The sequence below is a fragment of the Zerene cesonia genome, chromosome 28 (assembly GCF_012273895.1).
Source record: "Zerene cesonia ecotype Mississippi chromosome 28, Zerene_cesonia_1.1, whole genome shotgun sequence".
Taxonomy (NCBI): Eukaryota; Metazoa; Arthropoda; class Insecta; order Lepidoptera; family Pieridae; genus Zerene; species Zerene cesonia.
Window position 1 is genome coordinate 2,374,660 of NC_052129.1, and position 18,911 is coordinate 2,393,570.

Here is an 18,911-nt window from a genome sequence, read left to right on the forward strand (position 1 = left end):
CACTTTTTATACCGATATTCCTACGGGATACGGTTACGCAGCACGCTTACGCGGTTTCAACCGCAGGTCACAGCTAGTGTTTATTATTATTGCAATAGTTTATCAGCCGACTATTTGTTGTATAAAACAGTACTATATTTAATTTTATCGTAAACTCAATAGACTCCCCCCGCGTTCTTTAAACTTCTTTATCAATACGTACCTATCTTAAACAAATTGAATTTTGGCTTGTTAGGTAATTGAAAATATTTGCCAAGTGTTGTACTAACAAACCCATTGTAAAGTACTGAGCACAATGAAATTAATACATTTATAATATAAATAGTCTTTAATTATAAGAGGTATTTCAATTTATGTTATACGAGGCGTCTGCGCGCTGTATTCATGAGTTGTGGACAGCAATAACTGATACATAGCGTCTGTATATTTAATTACGACATATTTGAATATCAGCCCTAAGAGCAATCATACATTATCATTTGAAAATTGCTGCTTTGCTGACGGATAGTCCATTTTCCCACTGTTTTTTTGTAACTTTAACTTTGAGTTTTTAATAAATATCTGCAAAGAACAATCGCCTTTTTAATTCATTAATTATTAGGTACTTTGGCACGCGTGTCAATGACAAAAATTGTAAACGAATCAAAAGTATTTATCGACTAATGACCAAACCCATTTGAAGTCGACATCCTGACGACCATTACCAGATAACATTATATTATAATTACTGATTCATATTATTTACATACAGACAGAACATAAATCAGATTTTTTTTTTATTTTGTTAAAAAATTCCCTTGTTTAAGTAACGTATAAGGAATTTGAATTATTTGCTGTTAGTTTAGATTTAGTAAACTAAATTATGTATAGTTAAGATGCTTATATTAAATCAAGACAACGAGAATTCCCTATCAAAGCCAAAAATAATCTCGTCAGTCGGTTGAAAGCTCATATATGGAGAACCTCCCTTATTTTGGGATGTCGGTTGAAAAAAGCAAAATAAAAGTCACAGTAAATATACTGTCATTAAATGATCACCATACAGTTAAGCGGGATACAGCATCACGATTACGCAGCACAAATAACTAAATGTATGAATATTAATTATTTTTCCGCATATGACTGTTTCTCCTACAGTACCAATATGACATCGTTAATTTTATGGGACTAAAGTGGACTCTAACGCATCCAGTCTTTCTTTGATTACGCACGTATACAGTAAAACAATGCATTTGTTATATCATATTTATTTATGAATTTGTGAGAAATTTATATTATTAGAAAAAAACCTTAGTGTTTATTTTATCTGTGTGTTAGTGAATATTGTTTATTTTTCAAAATGATTAAATGTAAGTATATTTTATCTGTTATTTGATATTATCATATTAAAATGTGAGGACTATATGCATTCTGATTATTAGTATTTGCTTTTTAGGTGCTTTTTCATAGGGTTAAGTTTCGGCAGATATATTGTATCTAGGTTTTAGATCAGATGCATTTTGCAGTAATGTATGTACCTCCGATTAATCTTATTTTTTATAATTTGTGTATACATATATTCGTTTCTTTCAAATTTTAATTAAAAATCATTCCATCAATACAATGAATTAAAAGTTATGAGTCATATTTAAAAAAGTGTTACAGTGAGTAAATTCAGTTACGTCTATTTTAGGAATATTTCATGGAATAGAATTTAATTAAAATCAAGTTGATGAATATCAGCGTAATTTACTTATCTAAATTAAATTCGCCATTATATATAAGGTCAATGATTAAACTGTATCTATTTACGATGCAGATATGACATTGAACTCGAAAAAATGCAATTGCATGGAAAAATGTCTTTTATTATTACATTCAACTGGTTTTCCTATATAATTATTACCTTAATACAAATATAACTTATAAGTTACCTTCAGAATTTAATAGAGATGAGATGTGATAAAAATTCTAACTAAATACCTCCACATACAAAAATCACATTACTACAAAGTCACTCCATTTTGACGTGAAAGAAAGACAATAAAACACGCATTTAGAGTATTAGTAATATACACTGATTATTAATTTAATTAAAATATTACTCAGTTTGCGTAAGAATAAAGGGAAAATAAGGTGCATTAGAGTAATAACTGATGTTGGGGTAAATCCAATAATTTATTTATTCATTTAACGCTAAAACAAGCTCAAGTAAAAAAGAAAGAAAACTCAAAAACAATAATAGTACTAATACTTATATTATAATCTTATATATAAAATTCTCGTGTCACAATGTTAGTCTCTATACTCCTCCGAAACGGCTTGACCGATTCCTCTGAAATTTGGTAAGCACATTGGGTAGGTTTGAGAATCGGCTAACATCTGTTTTTCACACCCCTAAATGATAAGAGTAAGGCAGAACAGCGTTTGCCGGGTGCAGCTAGTATATTAATATAAATTACTGATAAACTAATCCTACTAATGTTATAATTGCGAAAGTTTGTAAGGTTTGTAAGTTTTGTGTGTGTGTTTGTTGCTCTTTCACGCAAAAACTACTAAACCGATTGCAATGAAATTTACTACATAGATAGCTGAACAACTGGAATAACGTATAGGCAACTTTTTATCCCGATATTCCTACGGGATATAGACTTACGCAGATGAAACCGCTAGGCGCAGCTAGTATAGTATAAAAAGATAGTGTACAATTGGTTGGGCGGCTTCACTTATAAATGATCCTAATAATGATAAATTACTAAGTGGTTGTTTTAAACAATGTCAATGTTATTATTATCAAGTCTTTATATTTTTATACAACACCTACACAATATTCACAGTCAAGCGATCCTCTGAAGCCTCAAGCATTCGAAATTCGCCTAATGCACTATGAGTATCAGTAGATTCATAGGAAAAATTACAGTTATTGTGGTTATGAATAACTAGCAGTCCGCTCCGGCTTCTCCCTTAGTACATATATAGCCTATAGCTTTCCTCAATAAATGGGCTATCTAACACTGAAACAATTTTTCAAATCGGACAAGCAGTTCTTGAGATTAGTGCGTTCAAACAAACAAACTCTCCAACTTTATAACATTAGTATAGATATATGTAGAGCACTATTAATTTTATAAATTATTATAAGGTAGGTACAAAAAGTGTTTGATTTGCAATATACACATAATTCGTTGGCCATACTCTTTAACTAATGGACTTTAGATTAGATAACGAACAATTTAGATTTCTACCAAAATATGCTTATAATGTAGATAGATAGATAGATAGATATGTGTATTTAAACATTATTGTATGAAACATAACTAATATGTATTACCTAAAAATTTTAGTAGTTCTGTATTTAAAAGCTATTACAAAAATTGAATAAAAAAATTTAAACAGGGTTCTATAGATTTCTTTCAATACCAGAAAGCTGAAATTTCAACGAATGCCATAGGTTATATCGTACCACGGGCGAAGTCGGGGCGAACTGCTAGTTATTGTATATAGAGGAAGGAATTTCCGAGGAACAAGAAATAAATAAAAGGAAAAATAGATTAATACCTTTGCATCTTTTCTTAGTTTCAGTGTTATCTAGTTTATAAGTACGAATTATGAGCTTAACGCATCTTTTGTATAATTTATTTGAAATTTGTTTAAATAGGTATATTGTGATGGCAATGCCAACTTTGTTTAGGTCTATAGATGTTCGTGTGATTTTAACGAAAGAATTATGTAGCGACACGTTTCTGAATCGCGCAAGCGAAATGTTTTCGCCTAAACAACATTTCAACCAATGGACCAGTCGTGTAGGTTGGTCGTGGGTCCTCTCTTTTTCGTTGGAGAAAAATCACCTTAGTAGATCCCTCCTCTATAATTATAATCTTATATGTATTAGATACAATATTGCGTCAATAAATTGACGTGGACAACCTAACATATTCCTTGTATGCAATATGTATTATAGGTAATATTATAGCTATAGTATGAACTATAAACATATTATATCGTTTGCAAGGTTAACGTGATCTCGCGACACTGTTTACTGTACTATAATTGATTCGTGCATTCATGAGGTATTAATATCAATAAATATGATTACTTAGGTTATATATTTTCTTTGATTTGTCGTTATTGCTTTTCTATGTATTCAATGTGCATTAAGAATAAAAAGTTAAGTTAGTATTTGTATTATTTAATTTGACAAGAAACATGACGAACTAGATCAATACCTTTAAATTCCCATTTAACGGTTTTATTCTACACTCCACACGACAACCACCAGCTTTCGAATAAAAAAGAATCATCATAATCGGTTCACCCAGTCGAAACCTCTGAAGTTACAAACCAAAAATATGAAGTCGATTTGAGAACCTTTTCCATAATTGCCTATCATGAGACAAGTTAAGCGCGGCGGCAATTGAAAATTATTAGTGGTATATACAGTGAATTGGCTGCAAGGCTATTTTGATATCAATTCATTATATTCATATAAATGTTAATTCATTGTTAAAATATTATATTTTTCCTCATTAAGACTAAGTATTAGTGTAATGTTTAAATAAAAACTAGCTGTGACCCGCGGTTGAAACCGCGTAAGCGTGCGTAACCGTATCCCGTAGGAATATCGGTATAAAAAGTGCCTATGTATTATTTCAGTTGTCCAGCTATCTACGAAGCAAAATAGTATTATTATTCACCAATAGATGTCAGGAAAAAAAAAACACGAATATGACATTATTTCAGTTGTCCAGCTATCTACGAAGCAAAATAGTATTATTATTCACCAATAGATGTCAGGAAAAAAAAAACACGAATAAAACACGCATATGACATTTTCTAAAAAAAATTCCTAGCTAGATCGATTTATCGCCCTCGAAACCCCCTGTATAATAAATCTCATGAAAATCGTTGGAGCCGATTCCGAGATTATATATATATATACAAGAATTGCTCGTTTAAAGGTATAAGATATTTTATAATTAATAAGTTCGTCGTAAAAAGCAGTGGTGGCTCAGTGGTGAGAACCTCGGACTTCAAAATCGATAAGTCGGGGTTCGAGACCGGGCGAGCGTGCAGGAAATAAATTGATTTTTCAATTTATCTGCGCATGTGGATAACATCACCACTGCTTAAACGGTGAAGGAAAACATCGTGAGGAAACCGGCATGTCCAAGAATCAAAAGTTCGACGACATGTGACATCTGCCAACCCGCACTTGGCCAGCGTGGTGGATTATGGCCTGAACCCTCATAGGAGGCCTGTGTCCCAGCAGTGGGAACATATATGGGCTGATGATGAATAAGTTCGTGGTGGTGGTGTGGTGGTTCGTCTGAAAGTAAGCGATCACCACCGCCTACAAACATTTGCAGAGATATTGCCTCTGCGAATGAGCTACCCGCTTTTGAGGGGAAAGGGATAAGGAAAGGATTGATGTCCGCACAGAAGGAACGGATGGGGAAGGATGAATGGATTTATTGTTTAAACCTCGTATTGTAAGCCCTCTTGTGGTTTTTTCTAGAACTTTCTCTTATGTCTCCCATTGAAATAATCTGGAGCTTTCCACAACAACATATTTGATATTATTTCATGAACCGTTTCATCGTTATCAATTAGACAGCTGACATTTTTATAATGCCAGAGAAAAAGAACAGTAACATTTTTAAATACATATCACATTTTGTTTTTTTCCAAAAACGACCGCCAGATGGCATTTCACATGGACCAATTTGCTTATTGCCTATGGGAATATATTATTATCTGTGCTATGGATATAAATATTCTTGAAGTATTAATTTCATTTAATATTTTAGATACCTAAGATTATTATTTTTTATAGTTTAAATGTGTGTGGCTAATAAATGTCTAAGACTGATATATGTTATCACGTTTGCTTAGTGAGCAACTAGATGGCGTTGAAACGTATTAGAATGAATAAAAGTATTCAGGTAATATTCAGACGCAATTAACATTTAGTTATGTAGTTACAAGATCGTAGAACTAGTATAGTATTTTGTTAACTGTAGTAGAAACTTCTTACTCGGGAGATTGCAAAACAGTCCATAACATTAATTATAATGCGAATTTAAACCGCTGTTATATGCGTTATACCGAGAATATCAATACTTGACCCAAACGTCCAAAACGGGTTTTTTCGATTTCCAGCAAAACTTCAAGTCCTGCGGGAAGAAATAATTTTCCATAAAAAATATTTCCGACGTCTGTGAGGAAGGGGAAGAGCCCCCAACTTTTAAAATGGGACCTAATGTCAACAATTTATTTTTAAAGAGAGAAAGAATCACGCCAATCGGATAACAAAACAAAAACAAACAGTCGAATAGAGAACCTCCTTCTTTTTTGGTCGGTTAATAAATTACGGACCTAGTATCTGTGGGGGGACCAAATAACAATTACCTATACACAAAAAGAATCACGCTAATCGGTTGAACACTTACACGGTTATTGAGTAACAATAAAAAGAAAAATATACAATTTAATCGAGAATGGACTTGTTTCGGGGCGCATAAAGAAAAACATTCAAATAATACTCGAAATTATACATAATCGATCGAACAAACGCGTATTGTGACTGATAAACCGATAACCTCTTGAGTGTCAGTCTAAACGATCACATACTTTGGGACACCCGTCACCACCGAACGAGTGCCAATTCCGACTGTAAGTCTGTTATTATTTATAGATATTTACACAATCTGTTCAGAAGACGTATTTTCAGGTGTTTCTTATTTTACGGACATTATATTTTGATATACGAGTATATTATATTGATAACTTTTTATTTTGTGTTATAAATTTAAGCTAAATTAATTAATATGTCAGTAAATTAAGGTGATTTAAACTGTTTGCTTGCTTCTAAAATATTTAACCTTAGACCAATTTTCATGTTCTGTTTCTAGACAAAGTCATAGACAACTAAAGTGTTTTCTATTTTAACTCTTTAGAGTTATTAGTAGGTCATGAATAGGACATAGTTGTATTTATGTAATGTACTATATATTTATTATGGTATTGAATTTCGCTTTTGTCGGCAAAGGAGTTGTTGGGTCGCCTAGCAAGCGCTTCCATTATCCATAAACATTTACAGATGCGTAAGGTTTTAGACCTTAAGCCTCTACAAATGGATTGCCGACCTTAAACGGTATAAGATAAAGAATGGTTGTCGAGGGGTATGGCAAAGGACTGGGTAGGGTTAGGAAAAGGTTACTCCCGCACCCCATTAACTGAATGAAACACGATAGCATTTGTATGCTACCATTTCACACCGATTACCTATGGGGGTACACCTTGGCCAATGCGTAGCTTTATCGTACTAGCAAGGTGAAATCAGCAAAATTGCAAATAAAAACATATATGTATTTGTAGCTATTTAGTTGCTAATTTGTTGCCGAAACCACGAATTTGTTGCTCGCGCCGTTCACCCACCAGACATGTTGCCCGACATACATTACATTCAAAAGTATCGATACCACAAAGTAATAAGCTTCAATCTTAATACTATAATACGTGTTACGTTCAGCTTAAATTTATATAAGTCAAGAAATATTTTGAGGTTATTTTTGTGGGTAATTTCAAAATGGATAATGAATATAGTATAAAGACTTGAAATTCCTAAATATTAAATTGAAGTTGGTAGTATTTCTTATTGCTTGCAAAACGAAACTGTTTAAATAAATATAATAAAGGTATAAACTGTGACAATATTTAATTCATTTATAAGATAATCACAGAAGATCTAAGACTAATATGATAAAAGTCGTTAGATAAGGTAATTATGGAAGTAGGTTTATTAGTACTTATGTATCACCTAGCACTACACGAGCAGCATCGTGCAAGTAAGTAAATTTGTAGTAAGTGAGAATTTAATATAATTTAAGATAGAAGTAACTTACTGCCCGCGGTTTCGCCCACGTAGTCAAATGAAATAATATCTGAAGTTGTGTCCACGTGGTTCCCGTTACGGGTAAAATCTGTCCTTTTTCGGGTCTCAAGCTATCTCTGTGCCAAATTTTATACAGTTCGGTTCAGTGGTTTTGGCATGAAAAAGAGACAGTCCGACAGATGGAATTTATTATATAAATAGGGATTATTACATTATAGATAATAATAATTTCAAGTTTCATCACAATTAAAAGTAGGGCGTAATTTTTTTTTCCATGAATAATAGATAATAGAAATTTAAATTCACTAATAAAACGTAATAAAGATAGGGATAAAAACGAAAGTACAAAAACAAATTTCCATTTTATTGTAATATTAAATTGTAATTACAATAAATAACTTATCAAATGGTTCATACGTATAATTAAGGTTGTTTTTAATTTTTTATCATAATTTGTAATATTAATAGTGGTACAGTATTTATATTATCTGTGGTAATGATGTGCCCCTCGTGACGAGCTGGGTTCAAGTGATATAGAATAACTATTTTTAACAAAATCTATACTACCTTAAAATTGTCAATTGTGTGTGTTTGAATCAATGGGGTTGTATAAAGGCACCAGTTCTCAAGTAAAAAAATCTTCAAAACCAGTTCAGCCATTGGAAATTTTTGAAGTGAGAAAGCCAAAGAGAATGCTACTAACGCAAAAGAAACACTTGTGAAGTCGAATAAAATACTGAGTTTAAAAAAACTGTTTTGAAAACAATTAGGAACGGAAGCAAGTGATTTTTAAAATATAAATAGTTATAAATCATTCGCTCGCTATTTAAAAGTGATTATAAATTATAATTACCGACTTTTCTTGAATTAGGTCAAGAAATTTTCATTTATAATTTTCTTTTCTTTATATTTTCAGTATCATTACAAGAAGCCATGAAGATCGGATTTATCGGAGGCGGCAGACTGGCGTTTGCGCTGGCGAATGGGTTCATATCTGCGGGTAAATTAAAACCTCTTAGATTATCTCTTCTATAAATAAAATAGTCTGTAACACATTCATTTATTATGATTAAAACTAACAGTTCGCCCCGGCTTCGCCCGGCTTAGCTTATGTCACTCACACTTAACTCACTCACAGCGAAGTTACAGCTTTCTTATAATGAAAGAATTTTAAAAATCGGTCTAGTAATTTTTGAATTTACTCATTACAAACTAAATTGCTGGAATCAATGATTACATTGAGCTGTAAGATTTAATTTTAAATATATTACTAGTTGTATGTAATTATATTAAAATAAATACAAAATATATTTCTATACAAACCTACGATATACGATACGAGTAGGAGTTTTAAAATTTATTATGTAAGTTTAAAATTTACTTTATTATGTACTAGGACCTCTACGGAATCTTTCTTTTCGGTACCTAAGAAGTATTTAATAAGTAATTGAGGATAAATAGATCATTAAATAATCTACTTCATTCGACTCCGTTTTAAGCTGTTTAAACCTGTACAGAGTACCCAAAATTTTATTATAATCGGTTCAGTAATATGGGACTTCATAGCGTCACGTGGTCCCGCATAATTTATTTATAAAAAGATGTACATGTTTCTTTTCTTTGTCTGACGTATGGCTTGTTATAGATATCATAACAAAAATTAAATTAAATAACAAACAAAAGAACTGAACTGCCTCTCAATTGTCAGAATTAGACCGAATTTCGCCGAAAAAGGCATCAAAATCAGCTTAACGAAACTTATGTCTATTATCTCAGAGCAAAAGTTCTAACAAACATAAAAATACAGTCTAATTCAGAACCTCCTTTTTTGAAGTCGGTTGAAAGTATTATATGCCAACTTTTATAATTCCAGGGTTAGCAAAACCAGATGAAATCACAGCTAGCGTGCATCCTGCGGATTTAGCCAGTGCTGAGGCATTTAAGGTATTAAGAAACTGTATATTTATGTAAAATCTATAAAAAAACGATCGGAATTTCTATAAAAAAAATAATTATGAAAGTAAGTAAGTAAATGAAGAAAAAACGTCGGGTTATTAGTTTGTATCGATTACTACTTTCTAAAAAGACGCTGTAAGTATTCATCTAGTAGGAGTGACTAGCACAAGTTGATATTTTCTAGTCTCGTTGAATTTTATTTTTGCGCTTCAATATTGTTTTGAAGTAAATATAAACAATTATTGATACAGAGATATCGCTTTGCGTCACAAATCCTTGACTTTGTATGCTCTCGCATTAGATATTCCAGCGTGTTTAGATAAAGAATTATTTACATTAGTGATTGCTATATAAATACCTTTGTATCAGAGTAACAGAGAATATAAACGAATATTATTGTTGCAAAAACGATGTTTTCAAAATAAATCATCTTATATTTCTATATGTTTGATCTACAATATATGTATTAGTGTTTTGTCTCTGATATATATGTCTGATATGATATATGTCTGATATATATGTATTAGTGTTTTGTCTCTGATATATGATATTTCTAAAAGAATGATAGATTTAGCTGAAACGAAATAGAGTTTAAGAAACTCAATGAAAGCAACTCTAAAAACTCAATGGCAGCTCTAAAACTACTGATTCAATATGCTTTCAATATGGAAATATATCTTAGAATCGGTCTTAAGAGGAAATACTGTATCTTTTCAGCTAGGAAATATTTATAAGAATCTTTTTTAAAAGGAAATAGAGAGAGTATAAAGTTCTCAAATATTATATCAGCCTCGCCGGTGTGTATTGATTGAAGTCGGCGTGAACCTTGAAACGTGGAAACAAAGGTCATTGGGTAGCTTTGTCTGGAACAGGACTAACGCAAAACAGAAATTTTAATAATATTTATCGTCAAAAACAATCTTTAATCGTAATCTAGTTAAAATAATTGTTGACATTTAATTTTTTTATTTTTTTTACAGCTTTGAAATGTTTAATTTATTATATTTTTTCTTTAAATGGAAAAAAATAAATATCAATTGTTGACATTTACATTTTGCATTCACATAAACTGACAAAACCATGGACGAAACCTTTGTTCTGATACATAAGCTACAACACTCCCAAGTTTCATAAAAAACCATTCAGCAGTTTAGGCGTGATAAGTACCAAATGTTTAACTGGACTTCATGTTGCGATGCTCTTTAGAACATGTATCCAATATTCCCTCTAAAAACGTGCACATCATACAATCCTACTTAATATTATAAATGCGAAAGTTTGTAAGGATGTGTATGTGTTTGTTGCTCTTTCACGCAAAAACTACTGAACCGATTGCAATGAAATTTGGTACGTAGACAGCTGGACAACCGGAATAACATATATGCAACTTTTTATTCCGATATTCCCATGGGATACGGACTTACGCGGGTGAAACCGCGGGACGCAGCTAAAATTATTTATTCTAATTTCTTAATTAAAATGAAGACCACTTCTCAAACAGAAACACGAATTTTCCAGGGTTTAGGCGCAACAGCCCTTTTCGAGAACAGACCGGTGGTGGAGAGATCTGAAGTAGTCATAGTGTCCGTGAAGCCCGATGTCGTTGGACCAGCGCTGAAGGATATCAGAGATCTACAGGCATCCAGGAATAAGCTGTTCATCTCAGTTGCTATGGGGGTCTCGATAGCTAGCATAGAGAAGGTGAGAATAAATGAATTATATTTTTTTTATGGCAGAGCAAAGGAGTTGGGCCACCTGATGTTAAGTGGTCACCACCACCCATAAACACTTGTAACACTAGAGATGTTACAAGTGCTTTGCCGGCCTTTCAGTGACATATACGCTCTTTTCTTGAAGGCCCCAATGTCGTAATTCGGGAACACCGTAGCTGGTAAATCGTTCCAAAGCTTCACCGTACGCGGAAAGAATTTGCGGGTGAAACGTACGGTGGTGGACCGCCAATAGTGACTAGTTATGTAGTACTTGTTCATGTCGTACATAATACGAAAGGTGATCCAACTAATGCTAATAAAATGAAAATGATGTGTAAGATATTGTTACCATTATATATATGAATTTGGAAATCTAAGGTAGCTCAACTTTCATTATCACGATTGTTCAAATTATGTTATTAAAAATTAGTTCTTTATTAGATGTATGTAAACAATATAATGTTACAAAATGCGATATTAAATATTGTTTAGTGCGATATTAAATAGTATGTAGTAATCGAATATGAACCAAGAAATATCACACTAATCTTATAAATGTGAAAGTTTTTGGATTTTTGTCCGTCAATCACGCCGAAACTGCTGAACGGTTTTTGATAAAATTTGGTACACAGACAGGGTATGAGCTGACTTAGGCGTTAGGATACCTATTTATCCCGATTAAATGATATAAGATATTTTTATCCCGATTAAATGCTGCCTTGGGATAAAACAGGACTCTTGATACCCAGGGGGAACCGGGACGAACGTCTAGTGAATAAATAAAATTATTATCATAACTTTTTAAATCCGAAGATCAGGAAGAAAAACAAACTTAACAAGCACCTAAACTATCCTGTATTGAACAACAGTTATCATATCTTCTTCATAAAACATTTTCAGGTGCTACCACCAGAAGCCAGAGTAATCCGAGTGATGCCCAACACCCCAGCGCTGGTGAAGCAAGGCGCTGCAGCGTTTAGCAGGGGTTCCAGGGCAACTGCTGATGATGCCAAACTTACTACTGAACTCTTCAAGGCTGTAGGCACGTGTGATGAGGTACCTGAATACCAGATGGATGCTGTCACCGCTTTGAGTGGCAGTGGACCGGCTTATGTAAGTAATGTTTGTTATCGTTTAAAAGAAAAGGATAAATGAAAACTATTGTGTGAAATACCCTTTTCGCGTCTTTCGTATCAGCTAACCAATGCCATTTGTAATGTAGATAATTATCAATCAGATTCTTCAACGAAACTAATAATTATTTTTAACAATTAACTGAACCGCCTTCCAATTGTTAGAATCAATATCAATATCAGAATCAAAAGCTCGTTTTGTAATCCTACTAATATGATAAACGCGAAAGTTTGCAAGTGTGGACGGATGTACGGATGTTTGTTACTCTTTCACGAGAGAAGATTATTCTGAATCGTATGAAAATTGGTACAAAGATAGACTATAGTCTGGATTAGCACATAGGTTATTTTTTAACCAGGTACCACGCGAGTGACGCCGTAGGTTACAGTTAGTATCTAATAATCGTTGGAATATATTGAGCTAATCTTTGTACCATTCGAAACCTGCCACCGACACCACATGAAATTGCATTGTTTCTACACAAATTTCCAAGAAACTAAATAACGGTAATTGTGATTGAAATTATGCAGTGTCGTTATTTCAATTCACGGACATATTCAAATGCTATACCTGGCATTTCTTTAGAACATTTGGAAGTTAAAGACATTGCCCATGATTAAGACTATTATCTATTATAGGTGTGTTTAATTTCACTGATTTCTTAGTTAAGAGATCATTTTAGGTTAACCATTATCAAAATGAATCGAAAATGAAATTTGTGAAACTTTTTCATTTTCTTTTCTTTTTTAATAATTTCAGGTCTACATGCTAATAGAGTCGCTAGCAGACGGTGGCGTCCGCTGTGGCTTGCCCCGAGACCTAGCCCTGCGTCTCGCAACACAGACCACGTTGGGGTCAGCTGCCATGTTGAAGAACGGGGGGCACCCAGCAGCTATGAAGGACAATGTTACCTCTCCAGGAGGATCTACGGCAGAGGGCACGTATCATTTGGAACAGAATGGTAAGTTTTTAAAAGAGTAGAACGAATATCAGACATTTGAGATCGCGTGGAATTATCTATACTAATATTATAAAGCTAGAGAGTTTGTTTGTTTGTTTGAACGCACTAATCTCAGGAACTACTGGTCCGATTTGAAAAATTCTTTCAGTGTTAGATAGCCCATTTATTGAGGAAGGCTATAGGCTATATATGTAGCCCGGGGCCGGCCGAAGCCAGGGCGTACCGCTAGTCTATTATAAAGCTGAAAACTTTGTTGGTTTGTTTTGTTGAATGAGCGAAGCCCAATAACTACGGGTTGGAATTGAAAATTTCTTTATATTGGTAGTCCGTTTATCGATGAAGCAATAAAAAAATGTTCGTAAAACGTTAAAAAAAAAGTTTTTATTATATCTTTATGATAGAAGACATAGTAGAAGATATACAAATGAGTATATATTTTGAAATATAGTCTGATAAGAGGTTGCCTAGAATGAATTAAATCGAAGTTGAAAGGCATCGAAAGCTTATTCAATAACAAACGATATTAATTAATTTTTTTAACTCTATTTACAGGTTTCCGATCAGCAATCATTGGGGCAGTCATGGCGGCCGCAAACAGATGCAAAGTGGTTAATGAGACTTTGAACAAATGAGAAATATTTGTTGATATGTAAAGCATAATGAGAGGTTAAGATGATATAGATAAAATAAATTTTATTTTCCGTTAATCTCGTTTTATTTTACCAGCAAAAATTATTTATGACACGTACTTTTCGTTATTAAATGATAAAATTTAATTGTAATATGAGATACGATAAAATCATCAGTCATCTGATGTATCTATCTCTGATCTGAAGTATTCTTATTCTTGTAAAATTAAGAAGCTGAAGAATTGTTTGATTTTGAGTGATTCTCTTATGTCAAAAATTATCTCATAAATTCAAAAATCGCACGAAGGAATTGGGTGATCATATGTATTTACATTATGTTATAATCAGCAATTCGAAAAGTTTAATTAGCAGTATATCAGAATCAAGTAAAAATTATCATTATATCGATACATGCCCTAATCTCTTACATAACCTTTTATATTCCCCAATTATTTGTTTTATCTTATTCCGAATTGTTCAGGCAATGGACCACAATCTCGCCTGATGCTAAGGGTAGATAAGGACATATAGTTAAAGCCTATGACCTTAAATAGATCCAAATTGTATTCGCTTGGAAACACAAGAGGAAGAGAATTACACTTCTTCGCAGTTTTTATTAAAACGGCTTTATCAGAAACATTTAAAAAAATACATTATTAACTTTTCCCATTAAGCCCTTCCTATCTATGGATAGTTTAACTGAGCGAAGACTTTACGCATGCCGTATAATGTTTCTTTCTAGGGTTTAAGAAACCCTACAATACGGGTCTTTGGGTCAACGTATGGACGATTTAAGTTGAATGTTATATTTACATTAAATTGATTTGTGATGAAATTCTAAACAGTAATCACAGTATAGTGGGAGAATCCTAGAGTATTGATGTTTGGTATTAGTTATACAAGCTATTGTATATTATGATAGTAGGATTGTTGTAGATATAGCAATACTGGCCTTCTGTTAATACTGTTGTATTAATACTTGACTGTTGATTTAATACTTAATTTAAACTTGGTGTGCTCAGTAGATCGAGACAGTACTTCAAGCCGGCCCACCGACTTCAGCTGTACAAGGCTCAGGTGCGGCCGCATATGGAGTACTGTTCTCATCTCTGGGCTGGAGCCCCACAGTACCAACTCCTTCCTCTTGACCGTATCCAACGACGAGCAACTCGAATTGTCAATGACCGTAGGCTTTCCGATAGGCTTGATTCTCTATCTTTACGAAGAGACGTTTCGTCTCTTTGTATTTTATATAGAGTGTACTATGGGGAGTGCTCTGAGGAATTGTTCAACATTTTACCAGCCGCACAGTTCCAACATCGGACCACCCGCCGTAAAAACCAATTCCATCCGCACCATCTGGATGGTTGGCGGTCCACCACCGTACGCTTCACCCGCAACTTCTTTCCGCGTACGGTGAAGCTTTGGAACGATTTACCAGCTACGGTGTTCCCGAACAATTACGACATTGGGGCCTTCAAGAAAAGAGCGTATATGTCCCTAAAAGGCCGGCAAAGCACTTGTAACTCTAGTGTTGCAAGTGTTTATGGGCGGTGGTGACCACTTAACATCAGGTGGCCCACCTGCTCCTTTGCTTGCTCTGCCATAAAAAAAAAAAAAAAAAAAAACTTAATATACTACTTGTGAAGTGAAGTTTAATTGTAACTAAACTTGACTTGGTCCAAAACATTGTTCTAACATTTGTATTTTATAAATATTTGTATTTTATTTTAATTTTTTTCTTAGCTCTGTACTGTAAACTTTTATAAAGATAAAAGATTGGGAAGAAACTGGCCTTCGAGACACAGTTCACCACTAGTTCGAAGGTCAGGGTCTGTATTATTTTGTACTACTGTTTCTGTAATAAATAAATAAATAAATAAATAAATAAATAAATAAATAAATAAATAAATAAATAAATAAATAAATAAACAAATAAATAAATAAATAAATATTTAGCGACAATGCGGAGCCATGATACTTCATGGTAACATTAGAAAAATATCTTAAATCAAAACCAATGTAATGACTTTATTTAAATATTCTAAGATTGGTAAACATGCAAATTGTATTGTAAAATACAAAAGCTTGTAAAGTCAATCAAGTAAACTATAAATCTAAATTCTTTCGTACGTTTGTGTTACATATTTAAGAGAAAAACAGAGAATAAAAGTTTCAGGAAATATTTGACTGACTGAATGCTATGAGCTATACTTATATATACCAAAAAATCTGATCTTATAACATGTCAAGTAGGTTACTGTAAATAAATTTTCACAAAAGTTAGCAGCTAGTTTAACATTAACTTATTCCAGGAGAAATATTAGTAATATTTTCGACGAAGCCCATAAACCGCATAAAAGTGGGATAACAGAAGAAATAGGTCAAGTGACAAGTTCAAACAGAACCGAGGGAGATGGAAATAGGCTCTCTCTTTCTTGCGACAGGACTATTAAATGTAACAGTCCTTTCTGTTTTACATATTTGATTTTTGCAATCTGGTTGTGGTTAAAAATACTTTTTTATTCAAGATTTAAAGAAAATTTCTTTAAAAATCTACTGGCAGCTCAGACATGATTAAGTCCCAGCCCACAGAAATCTAATATAGTTATTGTCGATGTTGATTGTCATTGAAATGATAAATATGAAATAAGGTATGAAAATCGTCATAGACTAAGTTATACTATCGGGTACATTATCAGAAAGTAAATAACATTTCTTTTTCGATTCTATGTTGTATACTCGTAAAATGATCAGGTATGAAATTAACCAGTCTAAGATATTACAGAAGATCATAACATCGTGGGTTTAAGACAATATCAAATTAAACAACAGTTATTTTAACCATATATACTTATTTTCTACAAAAAAAAGTCACCGACATTCCTCAGAGGCAGGTACCAGTCCAAATTCTAAAATTACCGCAAATGAAACACAGATAACGCTGATCGCTTGAACCCACGAAGTTATCCTAGTAATATTATAAACGTGAAAGTTTGTAAGTATGGATGGACGTATGTATGGATTTTTGATACTCATTCACGCAAAAACGATAGCAATGAAATTTGGTACTGGACAACTGGAATAACACATAGGTACCTTTTTATCCCGATATTCCAACGGGATACAGAGTAGCTGATATTCCTACGGGATACGCAGCTAGCCGAGTAATACAAAAAAAAAAATGCAGCTGACTTCTCAATTGAGAACCCCTTTAATATTTTTTAACGTCGGTTGAAAAAAAAATGTTTTGCATAACTGTTAAATGAAATAATTCCGTGGCCGTGGTAAATGTCAATATATTTATAAGCTTCTGAAACAGCCTGTCTCGACCTCATCATCATCTTAGATAATATGGCAAAAAATTGATTTAGGCTGCGTGATAAGATAATTGCCCTAACGATCTAAGCGTGTCAAGAGGTTTTTTCTTCTTTTTTAAGACATTTTTAGAAACCTAAAAAATACAGACGTAATTAAAAAAACTGCTGTATGTTTTGACCTTCGACACCATTGTAATTGTATGGTGGAGTCGTTAAGTCGATTAAGCAACCTGAAAGTACTAGGAAGCTAATTCATATATAAACTAAATTTTTTCTAGTAAACTATACTTATATAGGTAGCTTTAAAACTATTTATGTATTCAATGACTATATCCTACTAATATTATAAATGCGAAAGATTGTAAGGATGTGTGTGTGTTGCTCTTTCACGCAAAAGCTACTGAACCGATTGCAATGAAATTTCCTACGTAGATAGCTGGACAGCTGGAATAACATATAGGCAACTTTTATTCCGATATTCTTAAATGATACAGATTTACGCGGGTGAAACCGCGGGGCGTAGCTAGTTATCCATATTTATATTGTTGTCTTGTATTCTACGTATTATATTATTTTAATTAATTTTAGTCTATCATGCCTATGCTAATGTGAAAACAAATACTATTCATTCGTAATATTCAAGAAATATCCCGACATTTGAAGAAGATATAAGCGATTTGATGTCTTACAAATGGCGATATCAAATCGTCTGTAGAATAAATACTATGTATGCACCTATAGGACAGAAATAGTTTCCCTGTTTATTACTTTAATATCCAATATTATTACCATTCCCTACTTTATTGCTAATAAAACATAAGTACTCTAATTGCATTAGTATTGATCCTTCAGCCTATTCTTACGCAATCTGTATATAGACTAGGCCATTTGTCGCGTGACCTAACTGACTGTACCTGTAGGTATATATTCATAGTTGTAGAAGGCTCTCTGTAATTTGAAACCTAAAAATATGTGCGTATAAATAGACTCACTTACAAAAAATCTATACTGTCTCTCTATAATTCTCGTGTCGCATAGTTAGTTATCATTCTCCTGCGAAATGGCTGAACCGATTCTCATGAAATTTTGATTGGGGTTGGGATGAGGGGTACCTAAATGATAAGAAACAGGAAGAACAGTTTCCTGGTCAGCTAGTTTTTTTTTAATGTCATGGTCGGCAATGGAGCTGGTGGGTCGCCTGATGGTAAGCACTTCCACCGCCTATGAACATTTGGAGAGGCTTAAGGTCAATTGCAGACCTTTCGCATCTACATATGGATTGCCGACTTTAATTGGGAAGGGATTAGGAAAGGATTGATGAGAGGA

General features: G+C 33.1%; 1 protein-coding gene across 2 annotated transcripts; it reads left to right on the top strand.

Annotated features, from left to right (window-relative positions):
- The first annotated feature begins 1,190 nt into the window (after positions 1-1,190).
- LOC119837578 (pyrroline-5-carboxylate reductase) lies at positions 1,191-14,343 on the top strand. 2 transcript variants are annotated; one of them, XM_038363223.1, is made up of 7 exons: positions 1,191-1,349; positions 8,790-8,873; positions 9,747-9,817; positions 11,348-11,530; positions 12,442-12,654; positions 13,435-13,636; positions 14,189-14,343. In XM_038363223.1, exons 1-7 carry the CDS (start codon positions 1,340-1,342, stop codon positions 14,266-14,268), a joined length of 843 nt encoding a protein of 280 aa, XP_038219151.1. In that variant the 5' UTR covers positions 1,191-1,339; the 3' UTR covers positions 14,269-14,343. The 2 variants fall into 2 exon arrangements, with proteins under 2 accessions (XP_038219151.1, XP_038219152.1); XM_038363224.1 differs by lacking the exon at positions 1,191-1,349 and adding an exon at positions 6,580-6,651.
- Positions 14,344-18,911: the final 4,568 nt, after the last annotated feature.